Source organism: Astyanax mexicanus, chromosome 1 (genome assembly GCF_023375975.1).
Source record: "Astyanax mexicanus isolate ESR-SI-001 chromosome 1, AstMex3_surface, whole genome shotgun sequence".
Taxonomy (NCBI): domain Eukaryota; kingdom Metazoa; phylum Chordata; class Actinopteri; order Characiformes; family Acestrorhamphidae; genus Astyanax; species Astyanax mexicanus.
The window spans coordinates 27,310,580-27,326,939 of NC_064408.1; the positions used below are offsets into that span (position 1 = coordinate 27,310,580).

The 16,360-nt window shown below is 34.6% G+C and overlaps 1 protein-coding gene across 5 annotated transcripts; it reads left to right on the forward strand.

Annotated features, from left to right (window-relative positions):
• Nucleotides 1–241: 241 nt before the first annotated feature.
• On the forward strand, nt 242–14,221 carry pde9ab (phosphodiesterase 9ab). 5 transcript variants are annotated; one of them, XM_007245247.4, is made up of 20 exons: nt 242–344; nt 1,250–1,367; nt 2,551–2,621; nt 2,718–2,795; nt 2,893–2,933; nt 4,158–4,212; nt 4,323–4,393; nt 4,495–4,582; nt 4,746–4,827; nt 4,918–4,992; nt 5,717–5,803; nt 5,903–6,007; nt 6,999–7,081; nt 7,359–7,515; nt 7,609–7,722; nt 7,923–8,027; nt 9,088–9,216; nt 9,348–9,443; nt 10,879–10,961; nt 12,437–14,221. In XM_007245247.4, the coding sequence occupies exons 2-19, from the start codon at nt 1,299–1,301 to the stop codon at nt 10,927–10,929; spliced, it is 1,557 nt and encodes a 518-aa protein (XP_007245309.2). In that variant the 5' UTR covers nt 242–344; nt 1,250–1,298; the 3' UTR covers nt 10,930–10,961; nt 12,437–14,221. The 5 variants fall into 5 exon arrangements, with proteins under 5 accessions (XP_007245309.2, XP_049331517.1, XP_022534720.1 ...); XM_022678999.2 differs by having other exon boundaries at nt 251–344; nt 1,247–1,367; XM_049475561.1 differs by lacking the exons at nt 242–344; nt 1,250–1,367 and adding an exon at nt 1,653–1,857.
• The last annotated feature ends 2,139 nt before the right edge of the window (nt 14,222–16,360 follow it).

A 16,360-nucleotide genomic window follows, 5' to 3' on the forward strand; every position in this document is an offset into this window, starting at 1 on the left:
ACCAGCAGCTCACCTGTTTTCTCTAACCATAAACTTGGATAATAACAGTAAATACAGTAAAAAGAAGAAAATAATAATCATAGTAATCACAATCATCATTAAAATTAGGATTTCAGGTGTGATCAGGCTTTCCTGTCTTACTGAAGCAGTTCCTTGGTAACCTGTGATCAGGAGGAGGGATGTTTAAGTGGAGGAGATGAAGCCCCTCCCAGCCTGCTGCTGCCCACGTCCCACACTTCCCTCAGCATCTCCCAGTTTAAAACCTGATCAAGGTGGAAGGAGTACGCACATGTGGGTCGGACATCACTGCAGGGATCTCTCATCATCCACTAACTTCTCCTGAGGTCAGTATACACAGGCCATCTGACGGATCTTCTGTAACTTAAAACTTGTAGAAAGTTGAGATTTACAATATTTTGAAGATTGAATTCTGTTTGCATTTTTTTATAAAGTTTTTTTCTTAGATTAGTAGTATCTGGTACAATTACTGTAACAAAATGTGTTTTATATTTGCTTTCATTTGTGGGTCTTTCTGAAACATTTTTTAGTTACAAGTGTTCTTTTTTTACCTGTGTCTTTCACATTTTTCTTTTTAATGCCTTTCAGAAAGAAACCTGACAGTATCTGGTAGCATTCTTTAATTTATTTATTTTTTTAATGTTTTTATTACATTTTCAATTTTTCTGCAAGTTTCAAGTAAATTAATGTGTTTTGTAAAATAAGTTTATTATGCATTGGCTATCATTCTTAATGACACTTAATATCATTCTTAAAAGTCTTTTCAAATGTTTTTAATTTTTTCCAGTTATCTTTTAGAATTGTTCAGGTCTTTGTTAAGCTTCAGGCTAAATTTCTTTGATTTTGAAAAAGTAAAAGGTAATAGTCTACAAAAAATATGTTTTTCCAAATTATTTCTCTTTTCTTAGATCTCCTCTAGGTTTTTACTCTTTTTCAGTTATTTTGTTTTTTTTTCAGCTATTTTCAATGGATTTTTCAACATTTTGAAAAGATTTTCGTTGTCTTAATTTCTTTTCCATATTATTGTAAGCTGTTCCAGTCCAATATCTAACTTCAATAAACACATCATGCATTAAATGTTTTAAGAGTTTTTTTTTCATGTAGAGAATTTGTTCATTTGTTTACTTCAAGAAAATGCCATTTGACCAATGGTAGCTGTAATTGCTTTGTCCATGATCAACCTTAGTTTTATTGGCTTTTTTTCTTTTTGTCTTCTTATTTTTTTCAGCAGATCAGTAGGTGTATCTGGTGATCCACAGAAGATCCAGACCAAGGTCATAATGGGCTCCAGCTCCTCATCCTATGCCCCTAAAACGATCTACCTGGATGTAGAGGGGAAGGTTCAAAGGGTGAGTATCTTAAAAAAGTGGATTTTACTGTTATGGTGCTAAGACCATCTGCCACCACTGATAGAGGACTGTTCTAAAGTCTCTAAATTGTCCATAAATCATTTATAACTGAATATGTTCTCCACTGTGTTACCAAGCAAGCTGAGAGTGGATGTTATATCTCAACACAGGTTTAATTACATAACATGCTGTGTGTGGTAATAGTGACAGTGCAGCACCACCTTTCTCCATGGTGGGGGTCACTTATGTGGTCTGTTGGTGTTAAAAATACTGAGATGATCATTGTGGGTCACAGGTGTCTGTGACATTTAGAGGTAGACACGTCACCTGCAGAGACTCACTGAATGACTACCAGATCCTGCAGACGCTCAGTGGTCCTTCTACAAGACAACAAGGATACTCCTTTTAATTCAACAGAATAAAAGAATAGATTAACAGTATTAATAATAATATTTAACATTTACTAAGTAAACTGCTGTTTTTTCTTGAGGTAAGTGCTGCTCTGTAGTCAAGTATTTCTTTATCTGTAGTCTTAATAAAATATAAAGGCACTATGTAACTTTATTGTCTCTTCAAATATTTAGATATTCTGGTACAGACCTTTTAAATGCAATATTTGACATGTTTTGAAATGTATTTTAAATATTTTAATCGTTATCTCTCTCTAGGTTCCTTTGCTTTGTTGTATGAAATATGCTGGATATATTTATTTATTTTGCTTAGGTTTGGAGTAGAAATGTTTTTGGTGCCATTTCTGTTTTTCAGTAATTTACACATCTTTTTTCATTTTACATTTTCATCATCTTTTGGGTATTCAATTAGGTTTTTCATTTTTGTCTTTTGTTCTTAAAAGAACACTTAATACAATTTCTCAATTTCTCGTTATTTTGAAGTATTTACATGTTGTCTTTAGTTAAAAAGTGAATATTTTTTGTCCACTTCTGTCATCAAGTTTTTCTTTTTTCCAGGTTTTTACAAGTCTTTACATGTTTCTATTTTCAAGGCACTGTCATGTTCTTTTATTCAGAATTTCAAGTCATTAAATTGCGTTTCATAAGAAAACTATCCTGTTACACCCTGTACAATCTGCAGCTGAACTGACTAAATAAAAATAAATAAGAAGTGTTAAGCAGTAAAGCTGAGATAAGACATTTGAAATCTGCTTTCTTGTGGTTGTTTTCAGGTCATTTTTAGTCGACACTGCAGTCCGTGTGACATCAGAGAGCTTCTCCTCACATCCTCCAACATGGCCAGGTCAACAGTCTTTATAATTAACAGTTATATAATCCACTTATTCATCGTCTGATTTCCATAAACTCATTCTCAATGCTATGTTTTTGTCCTTCACAGAAACACAGCTATACTGCTAGTGGACACAGAAGGAGCGCTGATATCTATTGACCCCACCATGCCTACCAACTCTCCCAAGTAGTTTATCTTTATTAACCAACTGTTTAAAATGACATCTGTTATCATCAGTGTTACTGATTTAAATTATACTATTATGTATTATGTTTATTCACAGTAACCTGTATAAAGTTGTTACCCATTCAAGTCAAGGAGGAGGTAAAGAAACTCTTTATTTAAATTTGTAATCTGCTACACTAAATTTGCTGTGCTAAATCTGCTACACTAAATGTGCTGTGCTAACTCTGCTACACTAAATTTACTATAACATTACTAACTCTGCTACTCTAAATTACCTCTGTTATGCCGAATTTCCTGTGCTAACTCTGCTAATCTATGTTTACTGTACTAACCTGCTACTTTAAATTTACTGTGCTAACTCTGCCACACAAATTTCACTGTGCTAACTCCGCTACTCTATATTTACTGTGCTAACTTTGCTATTCTAAATTTACTGTGCTAACCTTGCTACTTTATGTTTACTGTGCTAACACTGCTACTTTATGTTTACTGTGCTAACCTGCTACTCTAAATTTACTGTGCTAACTCTGCCACACAAAATGTACTGTGCTAACCCTGCTACTCTAAATTTACTGTGCTAACACTGCTACTTTATGTTTACTGTGCTAACTCTGCTACTCTATATTTACTGTGCTAACCTTGCTACTTTATGTTTACTGTGCTAACACTGCTACTTTATGTTTACTGTGCTAACCTGCTACTCTAAATTTACTGTGCTAACACTGCTACTTTATGTTTACTGTGCTAACCTGCTACTCTAAATTTACTGTGCTAACACTGCTACTTTATGTTTACTGTGCTAACCTGCTACTCTAAATTTACTGTGCTAACTCTGCCACACAAAATGTACTGTGCTAACCCTGCTACTCTAAATTTACTGTGCTAACTCTCTAAATTTACCGTGCTAACACTGCTACTCTAAATTTACTGTGCTAACTCTGCTACTCTAAATTTACTGTGCTAACTCTGCTACTCTATATTTGCTGCACTAAATCAGGTACTCCAAATGTACTGTGCTAACTCTGCTTCTCTAATTTTTTTGTATTTATTGTGCTATGATCAAATTTACTGTAAGTTACTAAATCTGCTATGCTAAATTTACTGTACTAACTCTGCTACTCTAAATTCACCTCTGCTATGCTAAATTTACTGCGCTACTGGGATAAATAAAAAAACAGCAGTTAAACTGCTAGTTTACCTGGGTATGTTTTAATCTGGACTATGACCATCAAAGTCCACTCTTACACTGGATTTATCAACAGGGTGCTTATACTTTGAATACTGTTTAAAATGCTAATATTAGTGAAATTACATTTTATGTTTATTTCAAGAATCCTGAACAATCTCAATTTCCCTTTTCAGAGAAAGAAGACATGTTTCAGAATGTTCTCTCACAAGTAGCTGAACAGTTCAGTCGGTAGGTCTTTTTTTGTAATTAATCAAGTTGTGGCTTCATTATTTCTGTATTTATCCTTGTTAAACTCACATTAGAATTTGACATAGGGGGCTTGTCTTTCTCTGTTTCAGGGCTTTTAGGATAAATGAGCTGAAGACGGAGGTGACGAACAGGCTGGCCATGCTGGAGAAGAGAGTCGAATGTGAGCTTTGCTTCCTTTGGCCCATAAATTAATCTAAAAATCATTTTTTTACAATTAGATATTGGGATATTTTTTCTGATTTGTTTGTGTGCCTGTTGCAGTGGAGGGGCTGAAAGTGGTGGAGATTGAGAAGTGTAAAAATGATCTGAAGAAACTGAGAGATGAGATGACCTCTAGAGGTGGAGCAAGGTAACAACAGATTCTCATTTTTTTCCATGTTTAACAAAATTAAAATTTGTCAGTTCTCAAATATTTTGTAATGGATAGACCACTTTGATTGACCCAGGATAAATCATTATAAATGTTTTTTATTCAACTTACGTTTTACATTGTGACATTATCTTTCTGTCAGGGTGAACTGCAACTGCAAATACAATTTCACTGATGATGGAAAGAAGCTCTCACCAAGACGGGATGTTCCAAGTTATCCAAAAGTAATAAAACGAGTATTAACTTAAACATTTCTTAAAGAACAACTTAAGTACAACTGAAATTTTAAACTTTCTCCCCACTTGTCTGTGCAGTACACACTCTCCCAGGAGACGATAGAAGCTCTAAAGAAGCCCACCTTTGATGTCTGGCACTGGGAACACAATGAGGTTAGCTACTCTGCATGTGTGTGAACTGGAGTCTGTTGATTGTGTCCTTGAACATGTTGTTTTTGTTAAAAAAAGATTTTGGTCAATGCACAACTCCAGTTTGAATTGAAAACAAGTCAAACATTTGTTTTTAGATTTAAGAATGCAGACTACTGAACTAATAAATACTAAATAGGAATGTTGCCGTTGTCATAACATTTCTTTGTTGTTGCCATAAAATATTAATGTGTTTTTTTAGGTAATGTAGTTATTTTGCTGTGTGAAGTTTTGCACTGGGGTTTACGAGGCTAATGAAACTAACAAGTCATTAGAAGATCATTACACATTATCATTGTGTAACATTTAATGTTAACCATTTACATTGTAACACTTGTAAAAAAAAGTGCCAAAAGGGTTCTTGGAGTGACAGCATAGAGGAATTATTCTTTGTCCCTAAAGAACCATATAAGTAAATATATATTTAGGAGTGTGAAGAATGCCTAAAGGCAGTAGTTTACAGTAGTTAGTGAAATAAAGGTCAAAAATGTTTCTGTTTATTGTACATTTAAACTCTTTTTCCCTTTATCCATTTTTTTTTTTTTCAGGAGAAAGGTAGTACTTTTCTGTAATATTGTGTAGAAAACCCAGTTTGGCACTTTTTAAATAGAAACTAAACAAAATTCGGACTGAGGAAAAAATACTTTTTTTTAAAATCAAAAATCACTTTAATAATTTCTGCTCATAGATGTTAAGCTGCTTGGAGTACATGTACCATGACCTTGGGCTGGTAAAGGAGTTCAACATGAACCCCATCACACTAAAAAGATGGCTGGTAAGACTTATAGCGGTTGTACTTTCTGAATTAAATTCACACCTTCTGATTAACAACAAAAGACAAAGCCTGATTCATATTGATGGTGATTAATTGCAGTTGGCGATTCAGGAAAATTACCGCGATAACCCGTTCCATAACTTCCGTCACTGCTTCTGCGTTAGCCAGATGATGTATGGAATGATCCACCTGTGCAACCTTCAGGTATCTGAATTTTACTCCTGATACTTTTTGTTTATTAGTTACATAAAGAATTGCATTTATGTTTGATCTATATTTTTGAATGAATTGTCCTCCATTACAACTTTTCTATGTTTTGGGGGTGCAGAAATGTAATGGACAAAACAAAGCTGAATACAACACAATAACTTTTTTCAAATAAATAATGAATGGAATCTGTACTTCTCCACAAGAAGGAGATGTGTGGCTTTGAGATCTGTGTGCTAAGTTGAATTTACATCAGAGGTCACCAGTGTTAAAGTGGCTGCAGATCTTCCTTTCAGTAAGGCTGGAAGTACAGTGCAAAAGTCAGGAACAGCTCGTGTTTTACTTATTTTTCAGTTATAGGCTATTAGGTAAAAGCTCTTCGTTGTTAAAGAGACATTTCTGAGGAAATTAAAATATAAGATAAGCAATGACTTATGCTGAGAAAACTGGGCTTCTCACACAAGGCATGATAGACCACCAAATGGTCCGTAATTAAATAAAAAGCACTAAGGGTTTTTTATTTTTAATGGATTACTGGTAATGCTGTGGGTCTGAAACAGTGTGAAGCTGATCAAGAGGATTATCTTAATATCAGAAATTAACATTTTAATTCATCAAACTGCTGACACTGCTGGTGTTCTCAGAATAGTATACTGACTTTCCCAGAATCCAGACTTCACTATAATAGAATGCGTTTGGAATGACTTCGATGGTAAAAAGTAGAAAGTATATTGAACCTTTTGAGCTGTGATTTTTTTTGTTCCTGCTTATTTCTGTAGAAAAGCTGAAAGCAAGTCTGTTGAGAAAAGAATAAGGAAAGGAATAAAGTTATTATAATACTAAATAAGACTTCTGTATACTTTACTGTTTAATATGTCTTAAAAAGCCAATAGCTGTTTTGATTAAAAACTGAAACCCCATCATTTGTTTATTGATAGAAAAGATTTACTGTATATCCACTGATCTGTTCCATTCGTGTTTTTATCAGGAGAAGCTGACAATGACAGACATGTGCATTCTGATGACGGCAGCAGTGTGCCATGATCTGGATCATCCAGGTTATAACAACACGTATGTCTCCTGGCAACTCTTCACAAACACACTATAAGCAATCTGTCCTTGGATATCTAATTTGTCCTAATGGATATCTAACAGCACTCTTCGGCCAAACTATCCAGTTCTCACCTACAGTTTTCTAACTAATGCTTACTGGTTTATCTGTTTTCAAATTTAACTGATAGCCAATTTCATTTTTGAAAGACTGCTTTTGAAAAGTACAGTAAATGCAAATACTATTCAAACGGCTGTTCAGATCTTTCACTGATATTTGTCTCCTCTCTGTAATCAGGTATCAGATTAACGCTAAGACGGAGCTGGCCGTACGCTATAACGACATTTCCCCCTTGGAGAACCACCACTGTGCCGTAGCCTTCCAAATCCTCTCTATGCCAGAATGCAACATCTTTGCTAACATTGAGCCTGAGTCCTTCAAACAGATACGACAGGTACTGCAGCTCTCTGCTATCATTGCGGTTGTCCTTCTAAGCAAGAATTTTAAACACCCTTATTAATGAATGATGTGGTTGTGTTTGCTACAGGCAATCATTACTCTCATTCTAGCCACTGACATGGCCAGACATGGGGAGATACTAGACTCCTTCAGACAGAAGGTGGACAACTTCGACTTCACAAATGAGGAACATGTCAAATGTGTATGCACCAACCACTGCACCAACCACTTTCTTTTTAAAAGAATAGAATGCTTTATGTTGAACTGCTTTGTATTTAACTTCTTGGTGTTTATTTGTATAAGGCAATTTGCATGTTGCTTTCAGTATAACTAGTAATGGCATTACTGCTTTTTGCCTTTTTTAAATGTCTGTGTTCAACATGTGTCCCAATGCTGGTGCAGTTGAAGATGGTCTTGATCAAGTGCTGCGACATCTCCAATGAGGTCAGGCCCACAGATGTGGCTGAGCCGTGGGTGGACTGCCTGCTGGAGGAGTATTTCATGCAGGTAATTAGCCACTCTACAGTGCTGAAGATGAAAAAAGATTACCATGGCTTAAAGGGGAATCCCACAGATTGTTCAACACTCCTGCATAGTTTATTGTTCTGCTCAGACACTGTAATGTTATTTCATTTTAGTGGTGGAAATATAGCAACTGTATTTTCTTTACAAAACCACCAGTGGGCCTACATGTGTCTTCTGAGATTTAATATGTAAAGTTCATGATGGTAAAATACTAGCCCAAAGAAAAGTGAGCAAGACAAACTCCCTTACATCATAACAACACCTCTACTAGCCTGGACTGTTGACACAAGCATGATGGATACATGGATTAATGATAAATAAGAAAGAACTTCCACCATATGCTCCTTTTGATACTTAACAGTGCGTTGGCTCTAGCAAAGGCTACAGTTTATTCATGTGAGAATTATGTGATATGTCTTATAACACCCTTCTGGCATTTAGAACAGTATGAGCTCATAATTAAATATAATTGAAAAAATGGTTTTATTTATCTGGCTACATTTTTCATTATTGAACTATGCCTTTTTGTGCACCATTCTGAGTAAACTCTAGACACTATTATACTATAAATCCCAACAATTCTACAAATAATCAGATCAGCCCTTCTGACACCAACAATAACACTCGCAACCACTGCGATTACAATTTTGATTTGAGCATAGCCTGATGAGGCTGGACTATAAACTATTTTTAAATAAGATACTACAAAGGGCTTTTTAAGCAATGCAGTAAAACATCCATCATGTACAAGTGCTCTTAATAAATTTAGTGTAAAATGGCTGGACAAAAACAACAGAACATTTCTGATAAAAGTAACCCATTTTTTAAAAAAAAATGGGATTAGGTCATGCTAAAAACTAGCTGGGCCCAAACAGCAGTTAAGATAACCAAGTATATGTTCTGTCCAATATTTACCCAGTCCTGGAAATGGAAAAATGCTCAGTGTGTTTCAGGGTGTATTACATTGTGATACTTTACATCAGTTACACTGCGTGTCCCTTCCCCATGTGTAAGCCTTTGTTGTTGTGTTTTACTCATTCAGAGTGATAGAGAGAAGTCAGAAGGTCTTCCTGTCGCCCCATTTATGGACCGGGACAAAGTAACGAAGCCAACAGCACAAATTGGCTTCATCAAGTTTGTCCTCATCCCCATGTTTGAGACAGTCATGAAGGTATTTCTTTTTTTATATTAGAATATTGCTGAATATAGTCTAGACTATTACCTAAACTTTTATACTAAAGACTTCTTGCCATAATTCTGGGCTTTTCTAAGCATTCTAACCAAACAAATTGTGTTTTATAGCTCTTCCCTCAGATTGAGGAGATCATGGTGCAGCCACTGAGAGATTCTCGGGATCACTATGAAGAACTGAAGCAAATAGATGATGCCATGTCAGAGGTGTCAAAATATCTTCACTCCAGCGTACTTAAACAGTAGAATACCAGAGGCAGTGTGATGATGACAATGTCATTATGAGTGACATTTGTGCTATTCCTTCCATTTCAGTCACATGACCCATATTTGCAGCAGCAGACATTTTAATAAACATTATCTGCTGCGTCTTAGTTTTAGTGCATGGTCATAATCAGAGTAATAGTGCATGATCATAATTCACATTGATTTAAAAATGTAATGGGCCCATATCCTACTTTTTACTCTTAGGTATATATAAGTTTATCAACCACAAACAGTCATATTTCATCCTCACTTACCACCTCTCTTTGTCCATTAGAATCAAACAGGTCCATTCAGTCTGAAACACTCCCTATAACATAAGTACAAATGGCTGGGACCAAGCAATGTTTATGAATGTTTTGATTTTCATGACATCCCAAACACAGTTACTTTAAAACAAGCACTTAATACAGTGTCATTTCTATACTGGGTCTCTTTTTTAGAGCACAACGACTGTGCTATTAAATATATACAAATACTGCTGTACATTACCAATAAAATGTTTTTTGCACCACTCTTTATGCTATCTTCACCGACCATTTTTAAATTGTGATAGAGCAGAGAACAGAATCTGCTAAAGTGTAAAGTTGATGTTAACAGATTTTATGATGATTTTTTTACACAATTCATCTCCATGTTGCATTTAAAATATTAAAGTATTGAAAGTATGCTAATAATACATGCTGCTATGGTGCTGCATGGGAACGCAATAAACATTTAAGCTTTTAAAAAGCTGTATGCAAATGAAAGAGAAAAAATTTGTTGTTTATTAAGATACAATAAAGTGTTGTAGTCTGTGAACATTAATTTAACAATAGATTAGCCAGGAAACTCTGTTGCTAGGAAATGTTCTGCTAGTTTTGGCCCAGTTTACCTAAATTATCTTAGTATTAAGATCAACTTAACTGGTCAAAAGGGTGTTCATTGTGATGCTCATTTGAACATAACATGCTTTAGGGAAACTCAGCCCTGTATTATTAGTAGCATTTACAATAATTACATTAATGCCAAACACTGAAGCGAATTATTCACTTTTCTTATACAGAACATTATTAAACTATTTTCTAACCATTTCTTTCACCAGTAGTTTCTGTAGTAGCGGGTGGTTATTTTAGTTATAAACGTAATTTATGTTAAACTGTGTGGACTGCCTCTTTTGTGAATCAGTCAGTTTGTTATCTAACTAAGTCCAGTCTGGGAACATCACTGCACCATCTGGAACAGTGAGTTCACCCAGTAAGTCCTGGAGTTCAGGCCATCCCATAACCACACCAGCATTTAGAACTGTTATATTAATAATTATAGGCAGTTTTTGAGGGTTTCTCTACGATTCAGCAGTAATCAAGCAGCACTAGCTAACTTTATACTTTGTCTCCAGGCCCAGAAGAAGAAAACGGAGAGCATGTCATTAGGAGGGAAAAAGAAATAGACTTGGCCTCCTTCTTCCATGGTACCAAAAAAGTAAGTGTCAATACTATAGCAGACTTCACTGGGATTGTGAAACTAAAGCATGGCCTGGTTTAAACTTACATGTGTTCACCTTTGGTCCACTAGGGACTGAGTGTCAGAAATCAATAGAGGTGTGCATGTGTTGTTTACATGTGTATAGGGTGTATAGGATTGCGTATTGTTTGGATATGTGTAACCTATTTCTTGTCTTGTCGATTCTTAACCTGTCTGACCTGCTCTGCTGACCTCTGCACAGAGACACTGAGTACACACTAAGACACGTTTAGAACAAACATTCATCATAATTCAGTAAACAGAGCCATGTGGAGTGGTGTGCTGTGAAATGTAGATTAGACTGATACAACACATCTCCATCCAATACAATTTTAGGGTAGTGTTTGATTTTAGGTTTTGGTTTAAAGGTGGAGTAGTGCTTTTAGGACAAAGTCAAAGCCACAAAAGTTTTAATACCACCAATTTTTAAATTAAAATATATATTTTTTACATGTTTACTATCAAATAACCTATGTTTTTAATACAAATGATTGTACATAAACATATATATATATATATATATATATATATATATATATATGAATATTTATCATATATAATTATATATTTATTTTTTATTTGCTTTTTGATTTACTCTACTTACAGTTTACTTACAGTGCTTTTTCATTTGTTACCTCAGGGCAACAATATACTGTTAGACCACATTTAGGTAATAATGGTAATAAAGCAGTGGTGGATGTTATTTTCTCTAAAAACATAAAATAAAATTAATGCCATGGAGGGTTAATACAGGTGTCTGTTGTTGGAATTAGGCAATCTTTTCAATTTAAATCCATTAAAAGAAGCTTCAACAAACATGACTGACCATCTAGTAGAAGTCAGCACAGTGACACTGAAATATATTTTATGTACATTAGATGGATCTTTGATTGGATTTTTTAGTGTGTTGAAATATGTTGTTTATTTGGTAGGCTTAGTTGTAGCACTTTGTACCCTAACCACAGTGTGGAGCCTGTCGATTAGCCTGGACAGTTTATATGTAAAAGTTTAGTGATCAACAGACTTACTTAAATTGATTTTACCTCACAGACAGCACAGTGGATCTTGGCACACGATCCAATGTATGTTTCACTCAAACCTTGTCTGTTTAACTACATAAAATATCCATATTGTATTTTACACCAGTTCAGCTTGTGCCCCATTCTCACCCCATTCTCACCTATTAAAAGTGATCAGAAGACAGATAAACAGTGTAATGAAGGTTTTATTTTCGCTTTGCTTTTCATTTTACCACATTTTCTGCACATCACCAATTGCTCTTTGACCTTATCCTTGATCTTTAGGCTTGCTGTGTTTCAGGTAGATTCCTCCTGCCGGTTGAATTACATAACATGCTTTAAGATTCTGATCTCATGACTTCTGAACCTTTAGCCCTAATATCACGTGATGTTAACTCTCCTCTCGTTCTCCAGGAGGTTCAGGCTCTAACTGAAATGCCGTGGCCAGGAGGTAAAGCCTGGCATTGTTCTGGCTTCCCTCACGTCGTTGTTCTGAAGCAGAGTGGATCTTCTCCAGCCCAGGAGATATCGAGACCATTTCGAAGAGACCGCTCCCTCTCCCTCCACATCAAATAGATGTAGTAAGATATTTATGAGAAATCCAGCTGTGAATGATCAGATTAGAATACTTTCTTTCAGAAGCTGCCGACACTTTTGTCATGTGCAGTAAGTGAAAGCATACACTGGGATTTAATTCAGTCTCATGACTGATTCATAAACACTGTTTGATGGAATGATTAAAAGGAAAAGCTTTAATTATGTTCTGAAATAAAAAGGGATATATGCTATTTTGAGTAAACTGAAATACCAAAAATAGTGTTTAGCATACTGTAGGTTTTGAATGTGTAAGAGTTTGGCTTCCTTGTATCTGACCAGATCTGATCAGGTGAATTTATATAATTTATATATTATATTTATATAATTTATACAGGATTGCACCCTGAAGTACTTTACTGTGCTTCCTGTTTTATGTATTGTTTTTTTTTTTTTTGAGGAATAATATGACTATAAAAAAAAAATTCAAACCAAATTAATTTAACAAACTTAAATCAAGAAATACACTTTTGTATTCTATATATTTTTGCCTGCAGTGCTAAACTTCATTACATTTATACTTAAATAAAAGATTTTGTTCTGTCCAAGTTCCTCTCTGTAAGTTCTAAATTCTCTCCCTGCTTTAGAGACATTCTTGCATCACTGAGGTGGAATTGATAACAGTCGGGGGGCATATGGTGTATATCATAAGATATGGCAACCTTTTCTTGGATTGTCCAGACTGAATATTCATCTACAATTGGACTATGATATTTTATCTTTTATGGAATGGATTTTTATTGTTAATTTTTCTTGATTTACCATATGAAACATAATGATGTTTCTGGATATTACTTAAAATAATTTATTTCTCGTTTATTGGTCTCTCAATAGTTCTTTTTCTTTTTTCCAATGTTTTAAATCAACAAACATTGATTACATGGAACTAAATTCTAAAACAGACTACAAACTAGAAGATTTGACTTAAATTGGTTCTTGCCATCAGACCTATAAAGTAAGAAAATGGCAATTAGCAATGCATACGAAGGCAATGTCGTTTATTTGTAGATTAAAATGTTTGTAGATATTTTCTGACAAATAAATGAGAAAATTAAGAAAGACAGCTGAAACATCTTGACACATCATTTAAAGACCAGAACATGCAGTGAAAGGTTGTGATTATGAGCTTCCCTTCCCTGGTACACAGCATTTTAGGGGATTTTGTAAAGTGTGGCAACACACTATGCTAAAGTATTTTATTTATTTATTTGTTTGTTTGTTTTTTTGCTTGTTAATTTATTTAGCAATGTGTTCATTAAATCATAATATATAAAATATGAAGTGTATAAAAATGTTTCTTTCACTTCTATTATATATTGAATGGTACAATAAAAAATATGTTTTTTGGAGCTGGAATGAATTCACCAGTACGTGGCATTATTTTACTGCACATTTTAGCTTGCTTGTTTTGTATGTTGTTTTGAAATCAGTGGCATTTTAATCACCGAAACATGTTTTTTGTGATAAATTGTTTCTCAGTTCAGAGTTATTTACAATGCTGTATTTTGGAGTGATTGAACTAGAAAAGTGTTGTTTTGGTGAATGTATGTCCTGTTGCCGTAAACTAAACATAGACCAGAATAAATGACTGTACCATATGTGTGAGCTGATGTGTCTGTAGCACGCATGTCAGAGGCATATGTTAAAGTGCTTTTCTTTTTTATCAGGTGACTCTGACACTTGCATTGTTGTTTCCCTGACTGTGTAAACCTGTTTATGATGGTTAAACTGTGTGTTTGAGTATATTAAGCTATTGTCCAGAAGAGGGACCCACTTCACTTTTTCCATATTTAACTCCTTTTTCTTGGTTTGGGATGGCAGTTTTTTTGCAGCACTGTTACTTAACTATTAGATATTAATGTTATTCTTATTAGTTTCCTCATTTTCTCTCTCCCCTTTTCTTTTATTTGTGAATCTGAAAACATAGTAAACAAACATAGACTAAATAGGACTAAATTGTACATGCTAACAGGCTAAAAACCTGAAAAATGGGCTTAAACTGGTCCTGTGCTAGCCATAGTGTAAAAAGGGCAGTTAACAATCCCATGAATAAAATACTTTCTATTTGTATAATTGTTTACATTATACCTCATTTGTGGACATTTTAAATTATAAGCAAATAAATGTCTACCTAGTTCTGAAAATAAATTAAATAAAATAGAAACTCCATTCAAAGACCAGAACATGTAAAGTAAAGGTGTGGGTGTTTTTTCCTATTCCTAACAGGTACACTACTAACAACTGTAAGTCTGTTTATGCAGATTCTAAGTACCGGAAAGAAGACCGTAAGCTCTGAAACTCAACTGATGTTTGACCTTATTTTTTATTTATCTTTTTTAATTGATTGCCATTTTTTCACTGATTTTGATTTTCAGTTATTTGACTTTTTATTTTCATTGCTGTTGGCTTTTATCACTGGAATGTTAAGCTGTTACAATGCAATGACTCAGGTAAAAGTAAAAGTGTAGCTTCCAACAGAAATGCTGGGTATGGAGTTTGGAAAGCTGCCACTGTGGAGCCCACGAGCAAGGCCCTAAACCCATAAACCCTCACTGCTCACAGGTAGGCAAGTTAATGCAACCAATAAGGACAAAGCAGCAAACTCTAAATAGTGTTATGCTGATGTTATCATGTGTTCATTAATAAAGTTGGTCCATCTAAAGTTGGTTCTGGTACAAAATGTAGTTTGTATATCATATCTGTAACAACATGAAAACAGCACATTTACAAAAGCATATGGGCAAAAGTATTGGGACACCAGCTCATTCACTGTTTTTTTCTCAAATCAAAGTTGTTAATAAAAACGTTTATGCTGCTTTTGTTAGAGTAACAGTATCTACTGTTTAAGAAGGCTTTCTATTAGATTCTGCAGCACTGCTGTAATGATTTGATGGTATTCAACAATAAGAGCATTGGTAAAGTCAGAAAGTTAAATAATCCCCACCTCACCTCTTTGCCAACTGCTCAACTCATCTCTTTCAAAAGTGTTGGATGGAGCACCATCATTCCAGAGAGCACCGTTTTCTAGTTTTCTAATGTAGCTGAATGCATTCATTAGTTTTTATATGTTACATTTCATATTTAGTCTTAGATGTTAAATGTGTGCATTTAACTTTAATATAACATGTCTTACAAAGTAAAAAATGTGGCATAAATAAATGTTGATCTGTGCAATAAAATGAAGAACATTTTTTTTTATTTATTTGTTTCTGATTGGCTACAGACGCAGTAGGTCTTTGTTATGCTTGAAATCATCTGTTGATTTGTGCTAAATATGTTGGGTCGGGGCGAGTAGGAGGTTAGGGATAAGCGCAGCTGATTCGTGTTATTTACATGTGTTATTTACACTTATAATATTATAAGGTAAAAAAAACACGGTGTGTGGGATATTGTAAATAGGGAGGCATTAGTTTTGGAGTGGTTAACCATAATAATTTAGGATTTGCTTAAAAGTGTTCCGTACTGAACAGATATGGGAAGTGAATAATCTCCTTTTTCTTCTTAATTAACACTATGTATTAAATGTAAAGGTTGAGTTGAGGTGGGACGCGGTGGTTGGGTGAAAATAAAGCGTTCTGCTTAGCCGAAAGCACTTTGCCCGAGAAATCCTAAATTAACAACGTGCTTATCATTAAAATGAGTCAATGGGGGTGTAAGTTTTCATAAAAAAAAAAACACTGGGCCCGGGGTATGAGGTGAGCTGCTGTCGCTCTGCTGTGTTGCGGAGCGGATAAATGAATAAAA